This window comes from Mya arenaria, chromosome 14, assembly GCF_026914265.1.
Source record: "Mya arenaria isolate MELC-2E11 chromosome 14, ASM2691426v1".
NCBI classification, from domain to species: domain Eukaryota; kingdom Metazoa; phylum Mollusca; class Bivalvia; order Myida; family Myidae; genus Mya; species Mya arenaria.
The window spans coordinates 29,355,277-29,376,786 of record NC_069135.1 but is presented as its reverse complement, the minus strand read 5'-3'; the positions used below and the strand labels follow the sequence as shown (position 1 = coordinate 29,376,786).

The following is a 21,510-nucleotide window of genomic DNA, read 5'->3' as shown; positions in this document are numbered from 1 at the left end:
CAACTGAAACAAAATAATTCACACGTCATAATAGGTACTATACATATAGACCCTGTTTAATACGTTAGATAGGAAAATTGCGCTGATTTCGTTTGTATTTAGAAGAGCCGAATAAGTGGTGCTCACCGTCAAATCTGTGCCCGTAATCTGGAAATAGGTAGTACTGCCTGATGAAATAGTGTACGTCATAGAATCACCGTCAGCGTCCGTACATGTCATGCTGTGAATGACATCACCTACAGTTCCCTCTTCCGCCAATGAATAGCTAAACGTCATATCCGATGTACATGTTGGCGTATTGTCATTGACGTCAGTGACGGTTATCGTTAACGTAGAGGTATCAGTATTTCCACCCGTCTCTTCACTGACTTGTACTGTCAAGGAATATGACGGTGTTGTCTCAGTGTCCAACACGCCAGAGACAGATACTCTCCCAGTAGTTGGATTAATGACAAACACGCCCCCGGTGTTTCCAGCAGTGATAGAGTACGTAAGCTTGCCGTAAGTGCTTGTGGCGAGATCGGGATCGGTCGCTGTGACGGTGAACACTGATGTGCTGACTGCGGTATTTTCAGCGATGCTGGTTGTGTAAGTCGCCGCACTAAATGATGGCCCTCCAGTGTTGACATCAGTGATGGCGATGTCCACATACACTGTATCTGTAAGACTACCGTCGCTGACAATTATCTCGATAGCGTACGAAGTGTAGGTTTGGTAATTGAGAGCAGCTGGAAAATGTTAAGAATACTTTGCAGTTAGTTAGTTATGCAAATAATCAGAATGAAATATATGTTGGCATAGTTGTAGGTAATTTACACGCTTATACCACTGTTTGCTTACGTATTTATCAAATATAAGTTTGAAAGCAATGTATGCCGGTGGCTTTTGCTCATCAAGAGAAGTCCAAATAGAGTGTGTCACCTAAAGTATGTCAAACGACTTGCACATTGCCGTCGGCGATCTGACATGGCTTGTACGTATCATTTTAGAAGTTGCGGGCTAGCTATCCCGCAAAGTTTCCATATTTGTAAAGTTTGCATTGTTTTCATACTTAAAATCGTAGCTGAAAATGGCGCTCGCAAGAAGTGACAAACGAAACGCTTTTTGGTTCGAAATGACCCTGCGGTTGTGGATTAAAATTTTGACTATAAAAATGTTATCTTGTGGAGAAAGACAAATATGCGTTAATGAACTTGTTTGATCAAATTTAACATACATCCCACTACCAGCGCAGGAGTAGCCCCGCTGGTGTCTATGGAGAAGTGGCTGGCGGGCGTCTGGGTGTTGATGATGTACATCGGTGTGGTACCGTCGGCATCAGTGCATCCCAGGTCAGATATCACAGCTGTGTTCGTCGCTTGAAATGAGAGGGGAGTTTATATCAATCTATGTAATCCACGCCTACAACATAGCGATAATGTATCTCATATATAATCACCTTACAAGTATTTATCTGAATTCATATATGACTCATGATATTGTGGATAGTGAATGAACTTTACTCTTAATATCATCCTAAAGCAATAATCGAAATGAAAAATATGAATCAGAGAATTGAGAGATACTTTCGTCATAACTGATCCTTGATAGAAGTTAATCTAAAACAACAATATGTAATACGTTGAACTATTCGCGAGGTGGTAATCTTACCAGCATCTTCCGCCACCGTTAGAACGTGGGCATAAGAGGAACACGTCGGTACGTTGTCGTTCACGTCCGACACCTGTATCGTAACTGTTCCTGTGCCCTGTGAGGGACATTTGAAATCAGCAGATTGGTAATAATTTACAAAAAGTTAAATGACACTAAACCAAAGAATGAGTGTGTTCATTATATCAGTGATTCAGACAATTTGTAATATTCGAACGTACATCTTATCCAAAGTACAGACAGTGTTTTCAACTATTTTTATATTATTTTTTGGCACATCAGCAGTCAGTCGTTTTTGATTTTAATCAGGTGATTTGGTACGCCTAAACAGAGGCTGGGTCAACTGATCAACCTGAATCGTAACTGTTCCTGTGCCCTGTGGAGAACATTTGAAATGTGCGTTTGTTATAATTTACAACAAAGCAAAGAATAAGTTTGTGTCAGTGACTCAAACCATGCTGAAGTGTTTGAATTGATATCTTGTCTAAGGAAGAGACAATGTTGGCGAAATCAACAGTCAGACGTTAGTGATTTAAGTCAGGTGATTCGGTGTAAACAGAGTATAAGTCAGTGGACAAAATATAATATCAAACACAACGCTGGTTAGAAGGTAATTGATAAGCATTTTAATAAATGGTTCGAGTGTCCGTTATATTCCAGGCACGTTTTTCGGTAGATGACCTTTAACTTGCACATAGCTACTATAACTGTAATATTGGTTCCAATGAGGGAAGGACAATACAAACGTTTTAAACATTTACTTTGTAACTAGCTATATTTCTAACTCTTTTTTTACAAAGACTGACAAATATCGTATGTAAAATCATGAAACAAAAGTATTATATAAATAAATAACGTATTTTTAACTCATCGTTAAAGCATCATATCTGAACTTTAAAATAAAATGAACGACATATGTATGCGAACAGGCATTTCTTACAAACCCAAAACCAAATGTATGCATGCCTTACCGTGTTAGGTGTGGGTGAGCCTCCATCGACGGCGATAACGGTGATTACGTAGCTTATAGCCGTCTCGTAGTCCAACATCTGAGCCAAACTGAGTTCACCAGTCTTCTGGTCAATGCTAAATTTACTTAAACCGCTGTTTGTTACTGTAATAAATGAAATAATATTTAAAATACACCTAGCTATATGTATGCGCTTGTCTTTTATAAAGGATGGATTAATAAAACAATAATCATGTTTATCAGTTGACAAAATGATGTTTTCAATAAATAATAAAATAAGATGAAGCCTGAAGCTCGTTATTATTCACTAAAAGTATAGTCGTTGTCTTTGTGAATGAAATTAAGAGAACAGAGCAACAACTGTTCATACTGCTAGCAGGAAGTTTCTGTCTTATAGTAAATAGCATCCGCATTAAGTTTGAAAATTCAAATCGTATTTTCTTGGCTTTCAGTTCGATGTTTCATTGTAACGCTATTTTATTCACTAACCTGAACTGATCGAGTAGCTGACAACTGCATGAGGTGAAGCATCAGCGTCGGTGGCAGCGTGTGTCGCCAGCGACATACCAACTGCCGTGTTTTCCGAGAACGTTACGTCCACGTCGGCGCCGAACGTCGGAGTGGCCTCGTTGACGGGATTGACGACGATTGTGACGGGAATCGTTAACGTTGTTGTGCTGTCTGTTACTTGGACTGACAGAGCAAAGTTCTGCGTTCCCGCGTCGTAGTCTAGGGCTGACAAGATATGACGTCACAGTGGATTATTTATTAATCATTCTTATCTCCTACCATTGACAAAACTTCAAAATTACGATTACAAAATTGTTTACGACCTCTGACAGCGTTGTTGCATTTATTATCGATGTATCAAAACAATTATATAACACTACGTTATAATTAAGTATTGTCTTAAAATTTGTGAACCTTATTAAAATAATCTAAGCTCTACAACGTGTAGTATGTAATTAGCTTATACGATGAATAACAAATAATAAAATACATGTCTTACCAGATGCTAAGGTAATAACACCAGCTGTGCTGATGCTGAACTTCGACCCAGTATTTCCCGACGCTATGGAATACGTCAACGTGTCAACGGCATCGGTGTCAGTGCACGCAAGCGTGACGTACTGAAAAAGCACATCAGAATTTAACACATCTATATTTGGAATTAGAAGATGTTTGACTTTTTTACATGATACAAGTTATTGAATGAACGGAAAATTATTATACCTGTCAGTGCTTTCTAAAACACGGGGTTCAATTTTTCTCAATTTTGTTTTACCCTAAATATATTGTATAGTCTTTACAATTTATAGAACATTTCCCCCCGAGAGAAACCCCAATGTCTTAAACATACGGTGAGTTTATCATCGCCATATATCATAGAAACGAGGCAGATGTGTTCATGCAGTTTCAGACCTCGTTAACGAACATTTACTTAAGCTTAGAGTCAAGTATTAAAGAAGAGCTACTGTCACACAAATGCTTGTACAACGCGCACGGTGGCAAGATAACGATTATTATAACATTTGCAGTAGAAATAACGGTACAGACAGTGAATATATCAAAATAATATTACTATGTAAACAAAAGAACAATGAAACTAACGTTATTTGATGAAACCACACCAGGTTCGTCTATTGAAACATAATATGAGTTTGCAGAACACGTTGGCGCCTGGTCACTGACGTCATTGATGTCGACGGTGATGGTGGCACTTCCGGTCTGAGCTGTGGAGCCTCCGTCCGTTGCCATCACTGTTAGCAGGTACTGGATGGTCGTCTCGTAGTCCAGACTTCCGGCAACGCTAATTGCGCCGGTTGTAGGGTCAATGGTGAATTTTCCGGCAGAGTTGCCCTCTAAATGTAGATTTTTTTATTTGTTTATGCTGGCAAATGCCGGGCAGTAGAACATTATGTCCCATTTTTTATATGACTTCATTTTAACGTCAAGAACGTGTAATGTTACACCTAGCACGTGTGAAGTTTGAAACGTTCAAACAAAGGATTGTATTAGAAACTTTACTTCACAAAATGGCACACAGTTCAAAGGGAGCTTCCTCAAAATAGCGAGTTATACACAAAAAATCATCAAATCTAATCTTTAAGGAGACATACGACTGATAGAAAAAGTTAAATCCCCATCAGCTCCTGTGTCAGCGTCCGTAGCAACAACAGTTGTGACAGCACCGCCAACGGCCGTTGATTCGTCAATCTGAAATTATAAATTCATATCATTAGAAGGGTAATATTCGTCTTAAGGTGTCGCGGAATTTAGGGTAGAAAATATTCTTTAGCCGGCAACACTCGATTAGGTTAAATTTCTCCTTTGACTTCATTTTTTTTTGGTTTAATGACACTCACTAGTGGATTGAAGGGGCGCACCTGGCGCGCGCCCCCTCTAAATTCGTCCACGTTCACTTTTTTATCAATATGGAAGAAAAAAGGTAATAAAATACTCTCAAAAGCACCATTTACGACTACAAATGGTAAAAAAAATCCTAGAGTGAGTAACTCCAAATTTACGTGCAAACAGTTTATGTCATATACTTTTGGTTCTAAGGGAGGGGTGCATGTCAAAAGGTTGCGCCCCTCTAACTTCAATATCGGGACTGCCCCTGACACTGGGGATGTGACGGGATCAAGCCATAGTGGAGCCATTATAGGGCGCCGTAAGACCTTTATCAAATCAACAAGGGTAAAGATATGCACAACTTTAACGAGGAGTTCCGAATGACCGCAGTCAAGTCGAACATTGCATTGTTTTCGACAAAAATAACAGAGGAGCACCGAATAGACTTCGGTATATTAAACATTTGATCATTGCCTTAATGGGATGGAACTGCTTGCCAATTATTATGTTTTTGAAGGTTGATGTTATTTTTTACAGTTTCTTGTCATACTTTAGATTCACTTAGTTTACTCTAATTTACTAACTCTCACAAATACACACACATTTTATTGCATATAACATATTGCATATAACATATTGCAGAACTATAATTGGGATGCAGGAAATGAAATCACTTACAGCCACAGTAGCTCCGGTGACGGACGGTGCCGCATCGTTTACGGAAGTCACTGTAACGATGACGGAAGTGGTACTGGTGAGCGCCGAGGAGCCGCCGTCAGAAACCGACACGACCAGAATGTAGGAGGAGGCGTCACCGGCGTCTAGGTCAACGGTGGCTGTGGAGCAAAAGGAATACTCATGAGTGTCTTTTGGCCAATAATTTCAAAAGCTCTTCAAGGTAATATGCGTAAGGATCTTATTTCGTTTAGCCAAATAACTTATTTGAACTTCATTTAAAAAGATAATCTTATATCTGATTTGTTTGCTGAGATATTAACTTAAATTTGGCTACATGCAAAACATTTATTAGAACTTCTAAGTCGAATAATAAGGGCCATTATTTTGCATTTAATGCAAAATAGAGTTATCTCACTTGGTTATATACCCTTGCACAAAGTCTTAATGCAATACACCAAGTAATTGTTGAAATATTAACCTATGCATACTAACATTCAAACCCTTAACCAGAAATTCTAAGCCAAAAAATATAGGCCCTTAAATAGCATTATTTTCAAATAAGTGTTATCTAACTTCATTAATTAAGTAGGTTTGGTAGTTGGGGATATGTATCTAAAGTTTTAATGCAAAACATGATGTTTTGTCGAGATGACTTAAAGGTGCTTACATGCAAAACCTTAACCAAAGTGTATCGTCGACACAGACGCTAGGGTGAGTTGTATAGCTCTCCTTATTCTTCGTATAGTCAAGCTTAAAATGATTCATTAACTTACCCAACAAGTTGAGCTGGGCCGTGTTGGAGTCTAGTTCAAATTTGGACGAATACGCTGACGGTGAACTAGACGCTTCTAACGTAAACGTCAACATGGCATCCGTCACGTCGTCGTCCGTGGCGGTCAACGTCAACAGACTGGTCGCTGAAAGGATGAAACATTGAACTCACAAGAAGTTGTTAATGATAACGTTTAGAAATATACATGCTTTATTATCAATTACAGGCTTTAAAGCTGCACCCCACAGATTTTCCGTTTTTACAACATTTTTATTTTTTGTCTTGAAAAGTGCAAATTTTGCGTAAATATCTGCAAACCAATGATAAAAGAATGCTGACAAAAGATCAGATCGCAGATTTTTATACTTACGTTCGAAAATTAATGTTTTATGGCTTAAACTGTTACTAACGGCTACTAACTGTTTAAGAAAAATGCATAAAACATCAATTTTTGAACTTAAATATAAAAATCTGCGATTTAATATTTTGTCAGCAGTCTTTTATGATTGGTTTCCATTGATTTTTCGCAAAAAATGGCTCGTTCCGAGACAAAAAATAAAAAAGCTGTCGAAATCTGTGACAAAGCAGCTTTAATAATATTTACAGGAATAAAATAGCATTGGCAATGAACTTAACCTAGTCAAATAAGAACTGTTAGTTAACCGCAGCGTGATTAAGATAGAAAACAAATAGATACACAATGTTGGTCAATGAGATCCATCAATGCTGCACATAATACAACACTTGCCGCGCGATTCGTGTATGCTGCACTAGGAGATTCATGGGGCGGGGCGGGGTCGCAACAGTCGCGCGACCCTGTTAACTTGTCCTGACAGACTTAAGTGTGGGGAGAGTAGTATATAATGTAATTTTATGCCTCACATAAATGTGTCCCTTCTGTGTATGTATAAACTCGATCAGTCCGTATATCACTGTATTTTGATGAAAATCCAGTTTAATGACGTCAGCGTTCCATATTATAATTTTGGACTGTCCGGACCTCATAAAAAATGTAATATGGACCGCTGACGTCATACAACGGGTAAGTGCGGCTTACATTGTAAGCTTTGTTCAATAAAACACATTTAAATCGCCTTAAATATATTGAATGGTAAAGAAAAATGTTCGGTATAACACCCCGAAGGTGAATGAATCGGTCCATATACACTTTCGGTGACTGACTGGCCGGTCCTTATAATGTCATATGACCCTAAGTGGTGTGTAATATTTAGTTTAAACATATTTATTGAGGAAAATAACACAAGACAACATATATACATCAATGAAAAACAAAGAATTTGATCGAAAGCATAGCTTATATAGATCATTTTCGTATGCATGTATACTTTACGAATCAGAAAAAGGTTGTCGCACAAAATACCATTTATTATATTTACCAAGAAGATGAATATGTCTAAAATAAATGTAGAAGAATAATGCTATTATGAAATTTAAGTATTGTAATAAATCAAACATAGAGTAAGTTTTAAGTTGAGCGGTACTACAAATGAATATTGCTATAGTAAAATGTAAGTATTTTAGTAAGTCAAACATATAGATAAAATGAGTTAAGCGCTCATAATACAAAATCATTAGAAACAGTAAAAGATTATGGGAATGATGTGTCTCAAAGTAAACAGATTAGATGAATTTCAACGCACACATAAGCTGTTTAGAGAGTTAGTACTCAAAGGAACCTCTTGGTAGAATCAATGTATGAGTAAACAATAGAAAAAAGCTGCGAGTTGACGGGATCAGTAAATCGAACGTTACCCTTTAGCAATAAGTCGAGCGTGATAGCTGTACCAGGGACGAGCAAATTTATTGACTCGAACATATCCTCTCTGTAGAAGGTATAAAGGGGACAAAATACCATAAAACGGCGGACAGATTCAGAGTCACCACAGAGACAAGCTTGTGAGGAAACAATATTTTTCCGGTAAAGATCATAATTAAGTATGCCAGCCTAAGCCTAGTGTGATGGACTTGTAAACGCCTAGGTCCTGTGTTAAAATAATGAGGAACCTTAGGAGTATTACTAATCAGCCTTTTAAAACTTTGTATTGAGTCAGCGGACTTGAAACTTGAATCGAGAGTATTCCAAGCACGAATGGCAGACGGAACTAGAGAGTTATAATATAGTGTGGATCTGCAATGTATAAGTGGAATATCCGAAGAGTTTCGAAGATTGTACCTAGGATCGGCTGGGCGTAAAGGAATGAGATTAACAAGGTATGTAGGACTAATATTGGATTTGATTTTAAATATAAAAATATATTTGTGGTTGGTGCGGCGATCTGAAAGGGGCTGCCAGTTCAGGTCACTGTAAAGTTTATCAATAGAAACTAGCTTTGTTGCACATGTGACGATTCTCGCAGCCTCGTGTTGTATTTTGTCAAGTTCCTGCTTTTCCCCTGCAGTGCAGTTGTCAAAAATAATATCACCGTATTCAAGCAATGGTCGGATAAAGGTCATATAAATTGTCTCAAGGGTGAGACGATCAAGAGTAAACTTGAGCGAACGTAGAATATTAACACGGGACCATGCTTTGTCTTTGATATAATCAATATGGGCAGACCAGGAGCAGTCACTAGAAAGAAACATACCGAGGTGTTTATGGGAGGAAGTCTCTGAAATGTTATGGTTAAGCATCGTCAAAGGGGGATGTAGGGGTCGATGGAGTTTCCTGGAAATCATCATTGAGTTGGTTTTCTGGGGATTAAAGGAGACTAACCAAGTATCGGCCCAACGGCTTATCTTCTGTAAGTCCGAGTTAAGAACAGAAGCAGTATTGTTAGGGGTATCGACTACCATAGATAGGCTAGTGTCATCAGCAAAAAGACTGATGTTAGCTTCGATGTCGCGAACAATGTCATTAATATAAATAATAAAGAGCAAGGGTCCTAAAATGGAACCTTGAGGAACACCTGCTTTAATGTAACGAAGGGAAGACGAAGAATTCTGAAGTATAACACGTTGTTTGCGGTGTTGTAGGTAACTACCAAGCCAGTGAAGCAAATGATCTCGGACGCCAATAGCATGCAATTTCAAACGAAGGCCTCTATGCCAGACACGGTCAAAGGCTTTACTTATATCACAAAATACGATACGCACCTCCTTACCGTTGTCAAGTGCTTCACAGAAGCTGTTATATATAAAAGATAGTTGATTCACAGTTGAATCACATGGTCGGAAGCCAGACTGAAAATCCGTCAATATATTGTTGTCTACAATATGGTTAAACAAGTGCTTATAGACTGCACGTTCAAAGACTTTGCCAAGTGAGTCAAGTAGAGATACAGGTCGATAATTAGCGACAAGATTAGACTCACCCTTCTTAAAGATAGGGCAAACATTAGCAATCTTCCAGGAATCAGGAAAGGATGGAATAGACATCGAATAATTGAAAATATCACTAAGTGGTTTTGCGAGGACGGCAGATAGTTCAATAAGAACACGATTATTAATCGTGTCTGGACCTACAGCTTTCCCTAGTGGCAAAGAACGAAGGAGAGGCACTATATCCGAGGGACTAAAAATGACTGTTGCTAGTAGGGAGGATATATGGTAAGTCGGTGGTACAGGTTCACTGTTAGGCTCTGTGAGATGTGTTTGATTGGCGAAAAAAGTGTTGAAAGCATCAGCCTTATCTGCATTGCTATGAATAATACCAGATTCAACAACTAAAGGTGGAATCGAAAGAGATCCAGAGTTAGGGGACATGAATTGTTTAATGGTAGACCACCAGCCTTTGGAATGTTTCTTTTCGAGTAGAGATTTTAGAGATAGAGTCAATATGCAAAGCCTTGGCTTCTCTAATTTTAGAAATAATAAGATTCCGTAGCTCTCTAAATTTCCTCCATGTAGATGGTATGTTTGACCTCTTCGCCTCTTTATATAAGCGTTTGCGACGACGAATGAGCCTCTTGATATCCGATGAAATCCATCTGGGTTTTTGAGGTCTGATAGTGATCATACGATTAGGTATATAGCGCTTGGCACCATCAAGAATAGTAGAAGTAACACGAGAAACCCATGTATTAAGATCATTGGAGCGAATCGAGTCCCAATCAAAATCTTCGAGGTGTGCTCTAAATGTATTGTAATCACCACGGTCATACAGCCATACAAGACGACGATAAGAAATTAACTTTGGCTTACAAAACTTAAAGAAGACAAAAGTGGGACAGTGATAGCGAACTTGTTGATCAAACAAGGGATCTCCAACTTCACAGAGAAGCAAACTTCTAGTATTTTTTAAAAATACCAGGTCAATAATAGACGAAGAATGTTCGGTAAAATGAGTGGGCTCATCAATGCATTGGGTAAGACCATATTGCTGACATAAAGACACTATTTTAGGACTAATACAATATGGAGTAGCATTCAAGTTCAAATCACCCACCAAAACAATGTTAGAAATATCAGTGTTTACAGCCGTGTCAATAGACTCCTCAATACGTGAATCCAAGACAGCAGTAGTGTTTGGGGGTCGATAAAACAATCCAACAAGCATCTTCAAGTTAGGTTTAATAGCCAACTCGATCCAAATGCATTCAGTGTCCAGAATTTCTAGATCAAATCTCCTCTTATAAAATATATTTTCCTTGACATATAAAATAACACCTCCATAATTGTTGGTTGCCCGATCTTTGCGTTCAGGAGCCTGAAAATGTGGAAGAAGAATATTGTTGGTGTCAACTGACTGTGATAACCAAGTTTCCGAAAACGCTAAAACATCGATGTCTAGAAGTTCAGCTTTGCTTATGTCAAGTTTTGGTAATATGCTTTGGACATTGTAATGAACCAAGGATAAATTATGGGACAAATCTAACGATGATCGTGATGAGTGATCTGCAGGGCCTGGATTAGGATGGATGTCACCACTCTGGTTAAGAAGTACTGCCAACCAGGTGCAAAGAGTACATACGGATAGTGTGAGTATACAATTCCTAATAAAAGTGTTATTACACTGGAACACTCGGCTTCCTGCTAGGTCATACTTCTTGGATTGCAGACCACGGTATATCTTACCACAGGTGTCTAGTGACTTTAAGTTCACAAGCACTGAGAAAGCGAAGATGGTGTTGAACAATATTACCAGGGAAAACAACAGGGTTAAGAGACGAGTAAGTCTTTATCCTATGTCAAAGGTTTGTTGAGTAGGGGAATGAACAAACTCAAGGGGCATATTTAGGTTATATGTGAAACAAGTGTACAGAAGAGACGCAGTCGCATAAGGAAGTATACAACAGTGCGGTCGCTGAATTCATATCTGTTTACAGAGTAAAGTGTAATATCTTGGAGACACAATGAGTGAACAAAAATGGAAGTAAAAAGAAAAGCGGAACAAAAATATAATGTTCCACGATACATGATAATGGTGAATTGGTCAAAACAATAGTGCATAAAATATCTTACAAATAGGACTTGTATTGTTTTCTCTTAAAATTTGGCAACAAAAGTACTTTATCTACACTATATATATTATAGTTGTGAAAAATATTATGTTGGTATAATCCAAATGTTTAAAAACAAGTAACAATATCTTCAATATTTTATGGATATTACCAAATATATCTTTAAGGCTATATTTAAATATCAAGATCGATAATTTATATATTTAAACATAGCTTAGAGTGAATAGCTTATTATTTAATCAGTACGATGCATGTTATACCAGTTTATAAAAAGCATATGGTGACATAATAACACTGCTATTTTTCAAAGAATAGTAACGGATTATCTGTTCGGTCGTCACTAAGATAATTTATCAGTATTACAATAACTTTATAATAATAAAAGATAAATGATATGTTGAACATAATTGTTTAATTTAATATTATAGGATCACGGATGCAGAACGGCCAGTAAGACAAGATTACAATGAATATGGTACAGGTGAACTCGCCAGTTGACGAGCAAAATAACGATCGAAGTATACTGCAGAACAAAAAAGTCTGTGTCATATGACGAAAATGTGTATTATTTCTGCATCGCTGAGGCATAGGACATTGCAGGTAGAGCAGCGTACAGTTCATCAGGACAGTTAATAGCATGTATTTTGCCTGCCTTGTCCTTAATAAGCACTTTCCCGTCGGACGACCAAGCGCCTAACAGGGAACCAGTTTTGGCGTGTCTTCTAGCTTCATAAAGAAGAGAGCTTCGTTTTCTGGTGAGGTCTTCGTTGACGTAGACATACGAGTGCTCGCTAGACCTTTTGAGAGCTGATCTACGCTGGTACAGTTTTTGCCTAGAGCGATACGAGACGAACTTCACGATGATGTCGCGCGGCTTTTTATCGTTGCGCACCGGCCCAACACGATGGCTGCGGTCAATTTCTTCGATCAATAAGCCGCTCGAGACAGCATTAGATATGCCCAAAACGATGTCGTCAGTATTTTCGCTAGTCGTTTCTGCGACACCAGCAACACGCAAGCAATTTCGCCGACTATATTTTTCAGCTCTATCGGCTTCATTTTCAAGCTTAAAGACTTTGCTTTTAAGTTCTGCATTTTCGTATTCCAGAGCATTGATGCGTGATGTTAAGTCAGCATGAATACTCTTGACAAGAGGAGGCACTAACTTTGATATCAGTGTCTCAACCAGAGTGGACATGTCATCATGAAATGTTGCTGATATTTGCTTTGAGACATAAAACAGATCTTCTTTGGAAAGTGCACAAGGGGCGATGCCACTGGTATCTTTAATATGTACTGTTGTGTTTGATTCAGACAGTTTATACTTTTTGGTGTCGGCATCGTCCATGGGTGATGATAAGTCTCTTTTGGAGGCCGCCGACTTAGAAATCGGGGTAGATGTACTATTTGGGTTAGACATAACTTTCGCTGCGCAGTGTAGTTTAATGAACGACCAGAACTATGAGCGCAGAAATTAATCCTTTGTAATCCTCTACACTATTATGTACTGATGTATTCAAGTTTTTACATGTAACAACAGCTATCACACATGTATGTCGTGATCACAATAAAATGGCTATTAATATCCAGGTGAAAATTTTGAGAACAATGCGTTTTTTATTACTTCAAGTTACAGTACCTTTAGTTCCAGTTTATATATATAAGTCCAGTTACATTATCCCAATCACATTTGCAAGTTTTGACACTTTAAAAACCTTTTATATTTAAACATTTCACGGAGCGAAAAATTGACAACCATTTCCTGAAGGGAGGTAACAACAATTTCTGTGTAATATTTCTTAACTAGCATCTACTGTTTTTGTTTTTGAAACGTGTTCTTACCGTTGCCTTCCAGGTTGGTGAAATTGTGTCATCTTGCTTTTAACCTTTACGATGATACAAGTTACTGCTCTACTTATAAGTCAATACAGTTATATCAATGATACTATTTAAGAAATTTAACACACCACTGAGGGTCATATGGCGGTATAAGGACCGGCCAGTCAGCAAACAAACGTGTTTATTGACCGAGGCGTTAGCCGAGATCCAGTCATATTCGGGGGCTGACTAGCTGGTCATTATAAAGCAATAATTATGGCCCGAAGAGGTGTGTAAATATTCCTTGTATTTTACCGAACATTTTATATGACCATTCAATATGTTGAAAGCGCTTTAGAAGTGTTTTATTGAACAAAGCTAATAATGTTTACATGCGATAAATTGTACCCGTTGCGATAATAGCAAACCGCACGTACCAGTGGTATGACGTCAGCGGTCTATATTACATTTTACAATACAGTGATATACGGACCGATCGACTTTATACATATAAAGAAGGGACACATATGTATGTAAGGTATAATACATATAGTGATAGTATGCTCACACGCAGCGGTTGTTTCCGGTATCGACAATGTATAAACGTTTTGCGCGAACGTGGGAGTGTTATCGTTGACGTCAACCAGGCCTACACGGACTTGGATGGTGGCGGATTTAACCGTTGATCCTTTATCCGACGCAACAATGATGACGTCATAATACGCAAGCCCACCGGTGGCCGTGTCGCAATCGAATGTGTCAACGATAGTGGAGAGGACGCCGGAAGTGGGATCCACGCCGAAGGTCCCCGTGGTCGTCGAACCGGTATCTGTAACAGAAGATATGGAAATCTTGAACCTGTACAATTCAGTTGGTCATCGATATAGTAGTCATTACTGGAATTTCCGAAGCTTTAGCCGTGTGTTAAAATTAGTTTTTATGTATACGCTTTTCTATTTTATAGAGATTTATCAGTAAAATAAAAATGATATTTCACTGTTTCAAATAGTGAAATAACTTTTTGATATTTTTCACTGTGTTGGAATTTAGCCCGCTCTCACTTTTTACTACTGGTGCTGATCGAACCGAATCGTTTTGGGTGAGAGGCAGACACATATACCAATGGACACCTTTCACCCTCACTTCCATCATAATCTAGCATACATTTGTTAAAGTTCAGCTAAGTTGTAAATCAATGGGCCGTTAGATGTCTTTCGATGTATGAATTAATAATAAATGGATATATAAATAAATCATTAAATCATAAAATGGAAATTGATGAAAACAAAACAAACAAAAACTTTGTTTATTTAAATGGTTTCCATGAATTGGCCTTACTCATATTAAAGCAGTATAAGTGCAAATAATTTATATTTCGGGATCGAGGGCCTCATACTTTCTGTTATGGTCCCCAGGCTGTAGACCACTTCTCCCGCCGCTCCATCGTCTGCGTCGTATGCCGTCACCGTCACGATGGACGTCCCGACGGCAGATGTCTCATCGATACCGTACGGTGTCGTTGCCGGAATAAAACTGGCCATGACAAACGACGGGGTAGCCTCGTTCACATTTGTGACCTGAATAGGATGAGTTCATTCAGAATGAAGCCGCATTTAATACAGATCACGCGCTTCTGCTGTTGGCACCAAATGTTAGGCTCATTTTTGCACGAAATATCTGATTAATTGTTGTGTCCGAGGGTCTATATGATATTTTGCTTTGGAAGTCGACTTTTGCCCTCGTTTAGACAACTTAATTTATTAATAAGAGGAATTCATCATCAGTAAAATATAAAGGGAAACATAATTTAACAGCATGAAAGATATAAAATAAAGTTTTTGTATGACATATAAAGCGTTTGTTAAACAAATATAAAAATGCTATGTGCCACTGTTTTTTACCACAAATTTATGATTTTTTTAAAACATTTTTCGAATCGCGAAATTGGCCTTATTTGTCCAATGTTTGAAAACAGTGATTGCATACGTTTACTACTTGTAGTTTGAGCACGAATATCTAGCTATGAATTATTGCATTGCCCACTTAAACCTGTTTGAAACATCAATCATTCGTTTAATGACTCGAATACCGCCACTGGCACTCAAAGAACAAAAATGACACCACTAGACCCCGTCAAAATGCTCTGCCGTTTCACGGATACCTTTAATGTAATGTTTTAACCCATGACAAGCCAACATATTGTTTACAAATTCTCTTCAACGGATTCGAAAGTAAAACATTTGTTAAGTACTTTAAAAAAAACATTACCTCTCCCAATGCGTTTTGTTGAGATTTATTTTGCTGTCTTGGGACACTAACCATACAATTTTTACATTAATAATCTTCTAGTCTATGTGTACAGTGGGTGTTTTTACTGAACATTGAATAACACTTAGAACTGTTCAAACAACAAAACCAAATGAACCAATTTCATGGATTATTTACCAGGTATTCTAACAAAGGCACAGGGCCGGTATTTATAAAACCTTCATTTCCAAACTTTAATCATTTCTTTATTAAGTATCCCACTAATTGATTTTAAATACATACTTTTATGTAAAAAACACCTTTTTATTGAATTATTTAAAACCGATTTAATTAAGAAATGCACACCACGCCGATGATACCACCCCTACGTTTTTCTTAATCAAACAAGGCGCAAAACTCGCCAATTACTATTTAACTACACATTAGGGCAGCCTAGCTACACATGGGCGTATTGTCATTTGCATCATGTGTTATGGTAAACATTGAACTTGTTGCACGATGACGAAGCCGCCGAAAGCGACATCAAGGCTTTGACAAAGCTCATGCATTGACTTCTTCGAAAACAGCATAGCTAAAATATATGAAAGAATTTTGAGATATTTCATGGTTTGTCCAAGCAACTGAATATCGAATGATCCATTTTACCGAACATAAACCTATGCTCTCGTAAACAGTGTAATCTAAGCTTATTCCAGCCTACCGTGACAATGACAGAAGAATATCGAATGATCCATTTTACCGAACATAAACCTATGCTCTCGTAAACAGTGTAATCTAAGCTTATTCCAGCCTACCGTGACAATGACAGAAGAATATCGAATGATCCATTTTACCGAACATAAACCTATGCTCTCGTAAACAGTGTAATCAAAGCTTATTCCAGCCTACCGTGACAATGACGGTAGCGGTCCCGGTATTTGTTCCATCCGTTGCTTCTACAACCAACGTATACTTGTAGTTCGCGCCAGATAACGTCTCATAGTCGATGACGTTGGATGACGTCTCGATCAGTTTGGGGTTTCCGGAGCTAAACTTAAACTTGTTGCTGGTGTCGTCGCCGGCGGCTACAGTGATTGTCAGGGCGTCGCCGTCGGCATCGGTGACGGTAAGAAGCGATATGGAAGATCCTGAGATGAAAATGGTTCAAAATTAGGCATTTTGTAGATATTTTAAAACTATTTTATTATATGGTCTCCATTGGTTTATAGGAATGTATTGATCGATAAAGATATGCAGTAATAATATTTGATATATTTCACTGCCTTTAAACTGTGGCCCGCTTTCACCTCCAAATACAATAATGATGATGGTAATGATGATGATGATGATGATGATGATGATGATGACGAAGAGTAGCAGTAGTAGTAGTAGTAGTAGTAGTAGTAGTAGTAGTAGTAGTAGTAGTAGTAGTAGTAGTAGTAATAGTAGTAGTAGTAGTAGTAGTAGTAGTAGTAGTAGTAGTAGTAGTAATAGTAGTAGTAGTAGTAGTAGTAGTAGTAGTAGTAGTAGTAGTAGTAGTAGTAGTAGTAGTAGTAGTAGTAGTAGTAGTAGTAGTAGTAGTAGTACTAGTACTACTACTACTAGTAGCAGTAGCAGTAGCAGCAGCAGCAGCAGCAGCAGCAGTAGTAGTAGTAGCAGTAGTAAAAGTAGTAGTAGTAGTAGTAGTAGTAGTAGTAGTAGTGGTGGTGGTGGTGGTGGTAGTAGTAGTAGTGGTAGTGGTAGTGGTAGTGGTTGTGGTAGTGGTGGTGGTGGTGGTGGTGGTGGTAGTGGTAGTGGTAGCGGTATCGGTAGCGGTAGCAGTAGCAGTAGTAGTAGAAGCAGTAGCAGTAGCAGTAGCAGTAGTTTTGTTGTTGCTGTTGTTTTCGGGACAGTTTGTCCAAGTAGACAGAGACGAGGTAAAACACGGCCGACTTTTAACTATCTTAACAATGGTAAAATGATAAACATCAATACGTTTTACAATTAATTTAATTTAGCATTCATATTCAAACATCATTTTATAGGCCACGACCGTAATTAAAATATATGAAAATATATTATGAATTATCTACAGCTGTACCCGGCGGTTTAGATGTTTGGAAAATGAGATTATCATACTGACTTCGAAGCGAGTCATCATATTAAAGAGAGAAAGCTGGTTGTCCGGATAGCACAGTAACAAGCGCATTCGCGTCAGGTTCGACGAAAGAAACTTTAACCTACCAGACGCCGTGTTTTCAGCCACTGTAGCGAAATAGAAGTTAGGGGAGAATGCAGGTGTGTTGTCGTTGACATTGTTGACGCTGATTGTGACGGTCGCCATCGCTTCAGTGCTGTCTGAACTCGTCGCCCTGAAAACGAATCATGAACCATTGTTTTCTTCACAGAATGATTACTTGTACTAACCTGTAGGTGGTACAATGAACGTTATAGCATCGATAAGATGGAATACTAGTAATTGATTGTTTCAGCCAGCCGTAAATTATATCAAAATAATATTCCAATGACATAAACACAAAGATAAAAGAAACAGTAGGGTAAGTTTATTTCATATAGAGCATACAGTACATTATACAAACTATTTTATGTATTTCAATACTTCATTTTCGGTTATAACAAATGTTCAATCTTTAAATTACTTGTGTTGTCAATTGTTAAAAAATCGTGTTCAATTTATAAGTTTGTTAGGGCTACTCTATCATGATTGCATAAATGAAACGTACACATATGGAGGCTGTTTTGTGCCATTTTGTGTGGGGGTTTTTGCGGCGAGAGAGCACAAATGCGAAAATTAAACACATGACGGTATGAAAACGTGGCTAAATGAAATGGCGAAAATGCAGTAATGGGATAATGTATCAAATGACTGAGTAAAAATGAGACAATCGGACAACGTACCGAGTGACGGGGTGAAAATGAGACAATGGGACAACGTACCGAGTGACGGGGTAAAAATGAGACAATGGGACAACGTACCGAGTGACGGGGTGAAAATGAGACAATGGGACAACGTACCGAGTGACGGGGTGAAAATGAGACAATGGGACAACGTACCGAGTGACGGGGTGAAAATGAGACAATGGGACAACGTACCGAGTGACGGGGTGAAAATGAGACAATGGGACAACGTACCGAGTGACGGGGTGAAAATGAGACAATGGGACAACGTACCGAGTGACGGGGTGAAAATGGGACAATGGGACAAGTTCCCAGTGACGGGGTGAAAATGAGACAATGGGACAACGTACCGAGTGACGGGGTGAAAATGAGACAATGAGACAACGTACCGAGTGACGGGGTGAAAATGAGACAATGGGACAACGTAACGAGTGACGGGGTGAAACATAAGACAATGGAAAAACGAACCGAGTGACGGGGTGACAAATGAGACAATGGGAAATGTTCCGAGTGACGGGATGAAAAATGAGACAATGGGACAACGTACCGAGTGACGGGATGAACATGTGAGAATGAGACAACGTACCGAGTGACGGGGTGATAAATGAGACAATGGGACAACGTACCGAGTGACGGGGTGAAAATGAGACAATGGGACAACGTACCGAGTGACGGGGTGAAAAATGAGACAATGAGACAACGTTTTGAGTGACGGTGTGTTAAATGAGACATGTTACAAGGGACGGGGTGGAAAATGTTACAAAGGGAAATGGACCAAGGGACGGTGTGATAAATGAGACAATGAGAAAATGTACCAAGTGACGGGGTGAAAATTGAAACAATGGGAAGATGTACAAAGTGACGGAGGTGAAAAATGAGACAATGGGAAAATGTACCGAGTGACGGTGTGAAAAATGAGACAATCGGACAACGTACCGAGTGACGGGGTGAAAATGAGACAATGGGACAACGTACCGAGTGACGGGGTAAAAATGAGACAATGGGACAACGTACCGAGTGACGGGGTGAAAATGAGACAATGGGACAACGTACCGAGTGACGGGGTGAAAATGAGACAATGGGACAACGTACCGAGTGACGGGGTGAAAATGAGACAATGGGACAACGTACCGAGTGACGGGGTGAAAATGAGACAATGGGACAACGTACCGAGTGACGGGGTGAAAATGAGACAATGGGACAACGTACCGAGTGACGGGGTGAAAATGGGACAATGGGACAAGTTCCCAGTGACGGGGTGAAAATGAGACAATGGGACAACGTACCGAGTGACGGGGTGAAAATGAGACAATGAGACAACGTACCGAGTGACGGGGTGAAAATGAGACAATGGGACAACGTAACGAGTGACGGGGTGAAAAATAAGACAATGGAAAAACGTACCGAGTGACGGGGTGACAAATGAGACAATGGGAAATGTTCCGAGTGACGGGATGAAAAATGAGACAATGGGACAACGTACCGAGTGACGGGATGAACATGTGAGAATGAGACAACGTACCGAGTGACGGGGTGATAAATGTGAGAATGAGACAACGTACCGAGTGACGGGGTGATAAATGAGACAATGGGACAACGAACCGAGTGACGGGGTAAAATTGAGACAATGGGACAACGTACCGAGTGACGGGGTGAAAAATGAGACAATGAGACAACGTTTTGAGTGACGGTGTGTTAAATGAGACAATGAGACAACGTTTTGAGTGACGGTGTGTTAAATGAGACATGTTACAAGGGACGGGGTGGAAAATGTTACAAAGGGAAATGGACCAAGGGACGGTGTGATAAATGAGACAATGAGAAAATGTACCAAGTGACGGGGTGAAAATTGAAACAATGGGAAGATGTACAAAGTGACGGAGGTGAAAAATGAGACAATGGGAAAATGTACCAAGTGACGGTGTGAAAAATAAGACAATCGGACAACGTACCGAGTGACGGGGTGAAAATGAGACAATAGGACAACGTACCGAGTGACGGGGTGAAAATGAGACAATGGGACAACGTACCGATTGACGGGGTGAAAATGAGACAATGGGACAACGTACCGAGTGACGGGGTGAAAATGAGACAATGGGACAACGTACCGAGTGACGGGGTGAAAATGAGACAATGGGACAACGTACCGAGTGACGGGGTGAAAATGGGACAATGAGACAACGTACCGAGTGACGGGGTGAAAATTGAAACAATGGGACAACGTACCGAGTGACGGGGTGAAAATGGGACAATGGGACAACGTACCGAGTGACGGGGTGAAAATGAGACAATGGGACAACGTACCGAGTGACGGGGTGAAAATGGGACAATGGGACAAGTTCCCAGTGACGGGGTGAAAATGAGACAATGGGACAACGTACCGAGTGACGGGGTGAAAATGAGACAATGAGACAACGTACCGAGTGACGGGGTGAAAATGAGACAATGGGGCAACGTAACGAGTGACGGGGTGAAACATAAGACAATGGAAAAACGTACCGAGTGACGGGGTGACAAATGAGACAATGGGAAATGTTCCGAGTGACGGGATGAAAAATGAGACAATGGGACAACGTACCGAGTGACGGGATGAACATGTGAGAATGAGACAACGTACCGAGTGACGGGGTGATAAATGAGACAATGGGACAACGTACCGAGTGACGGGGTGAAAATGAGACAATGGGACAACGTACCGAGTG

At 39.4% G+C, this 21,510-nt stretch overlaps 3 protein-coding genes across 3 annotated transcripts; 2 read left to right on the top strand and 1 right to left on the bottom strand.

The window, feature by feature from the left end:
- Positions 1 to 267: 267 nt before the first annotated feature.
- Positions 268 to 18,233, bottom strand: LOC128215989 (cadherin EGF LAG seven-pass G-type receptor 2-like; the record flags this gene model as incomplete). The annotated part of the gene is made up of 14 exons (XM_052922586.1): positions 18,134 to 18,233; positions 16,820 to 17,058; positions 15,060 to 15,240; positions 14,232 to 14,492; positions 6,427 to 6,570; positions 5,654 to 5,811; positions 4,741 to 4,837; positions 4,232 to 4,482; positions 3,630 to 3,750; positions 3,110 to 3,355; positions 2,622 to 2,764; positions 1,651 to 1,747; positions 1,217 to 1,357; positions 268 to 728 (listed from the first exon to the last, which is right to left on the bottom strand). Coding segments are annotated over exons 1-14 (2,640 nt in total), but the record flags the coding sequence as incomplete, so codon positions are not given.
- Positions 18,234 to 18,786: 553 nt separating this feature from the next.
- Positions 18,787 to 19,134, top strand: LOC128215988 (uncharacterized). Its single transcript, XM_052922585.1, has one exon. The coding sequence runs from the start codon at positions 18,787 to 18,789 to the stop codon at positions 19,132 to 19,134; it is 348 nt and encodes a 115-aa protein (XP_052778545.1).
- Positions 19,135 to 19,722: 588 nt separating this feature from the next.
- LOC128215987 (uncharacterized) lies at positions 19,723 to 20,070 on the top strand. Its single transcript, XM_052922583.1, has one exon. The coding sequence runs from the start codon at positions 19,723 to 19,725 to the stop codon at positions 20,068 to 20,070; it is 348 nt and encodes a 115-aa protein (XP_052778543.1).
- The last annotated feature ends 1,440 nt before the right edge of the window (positions 20,071 to 21,510 follow it).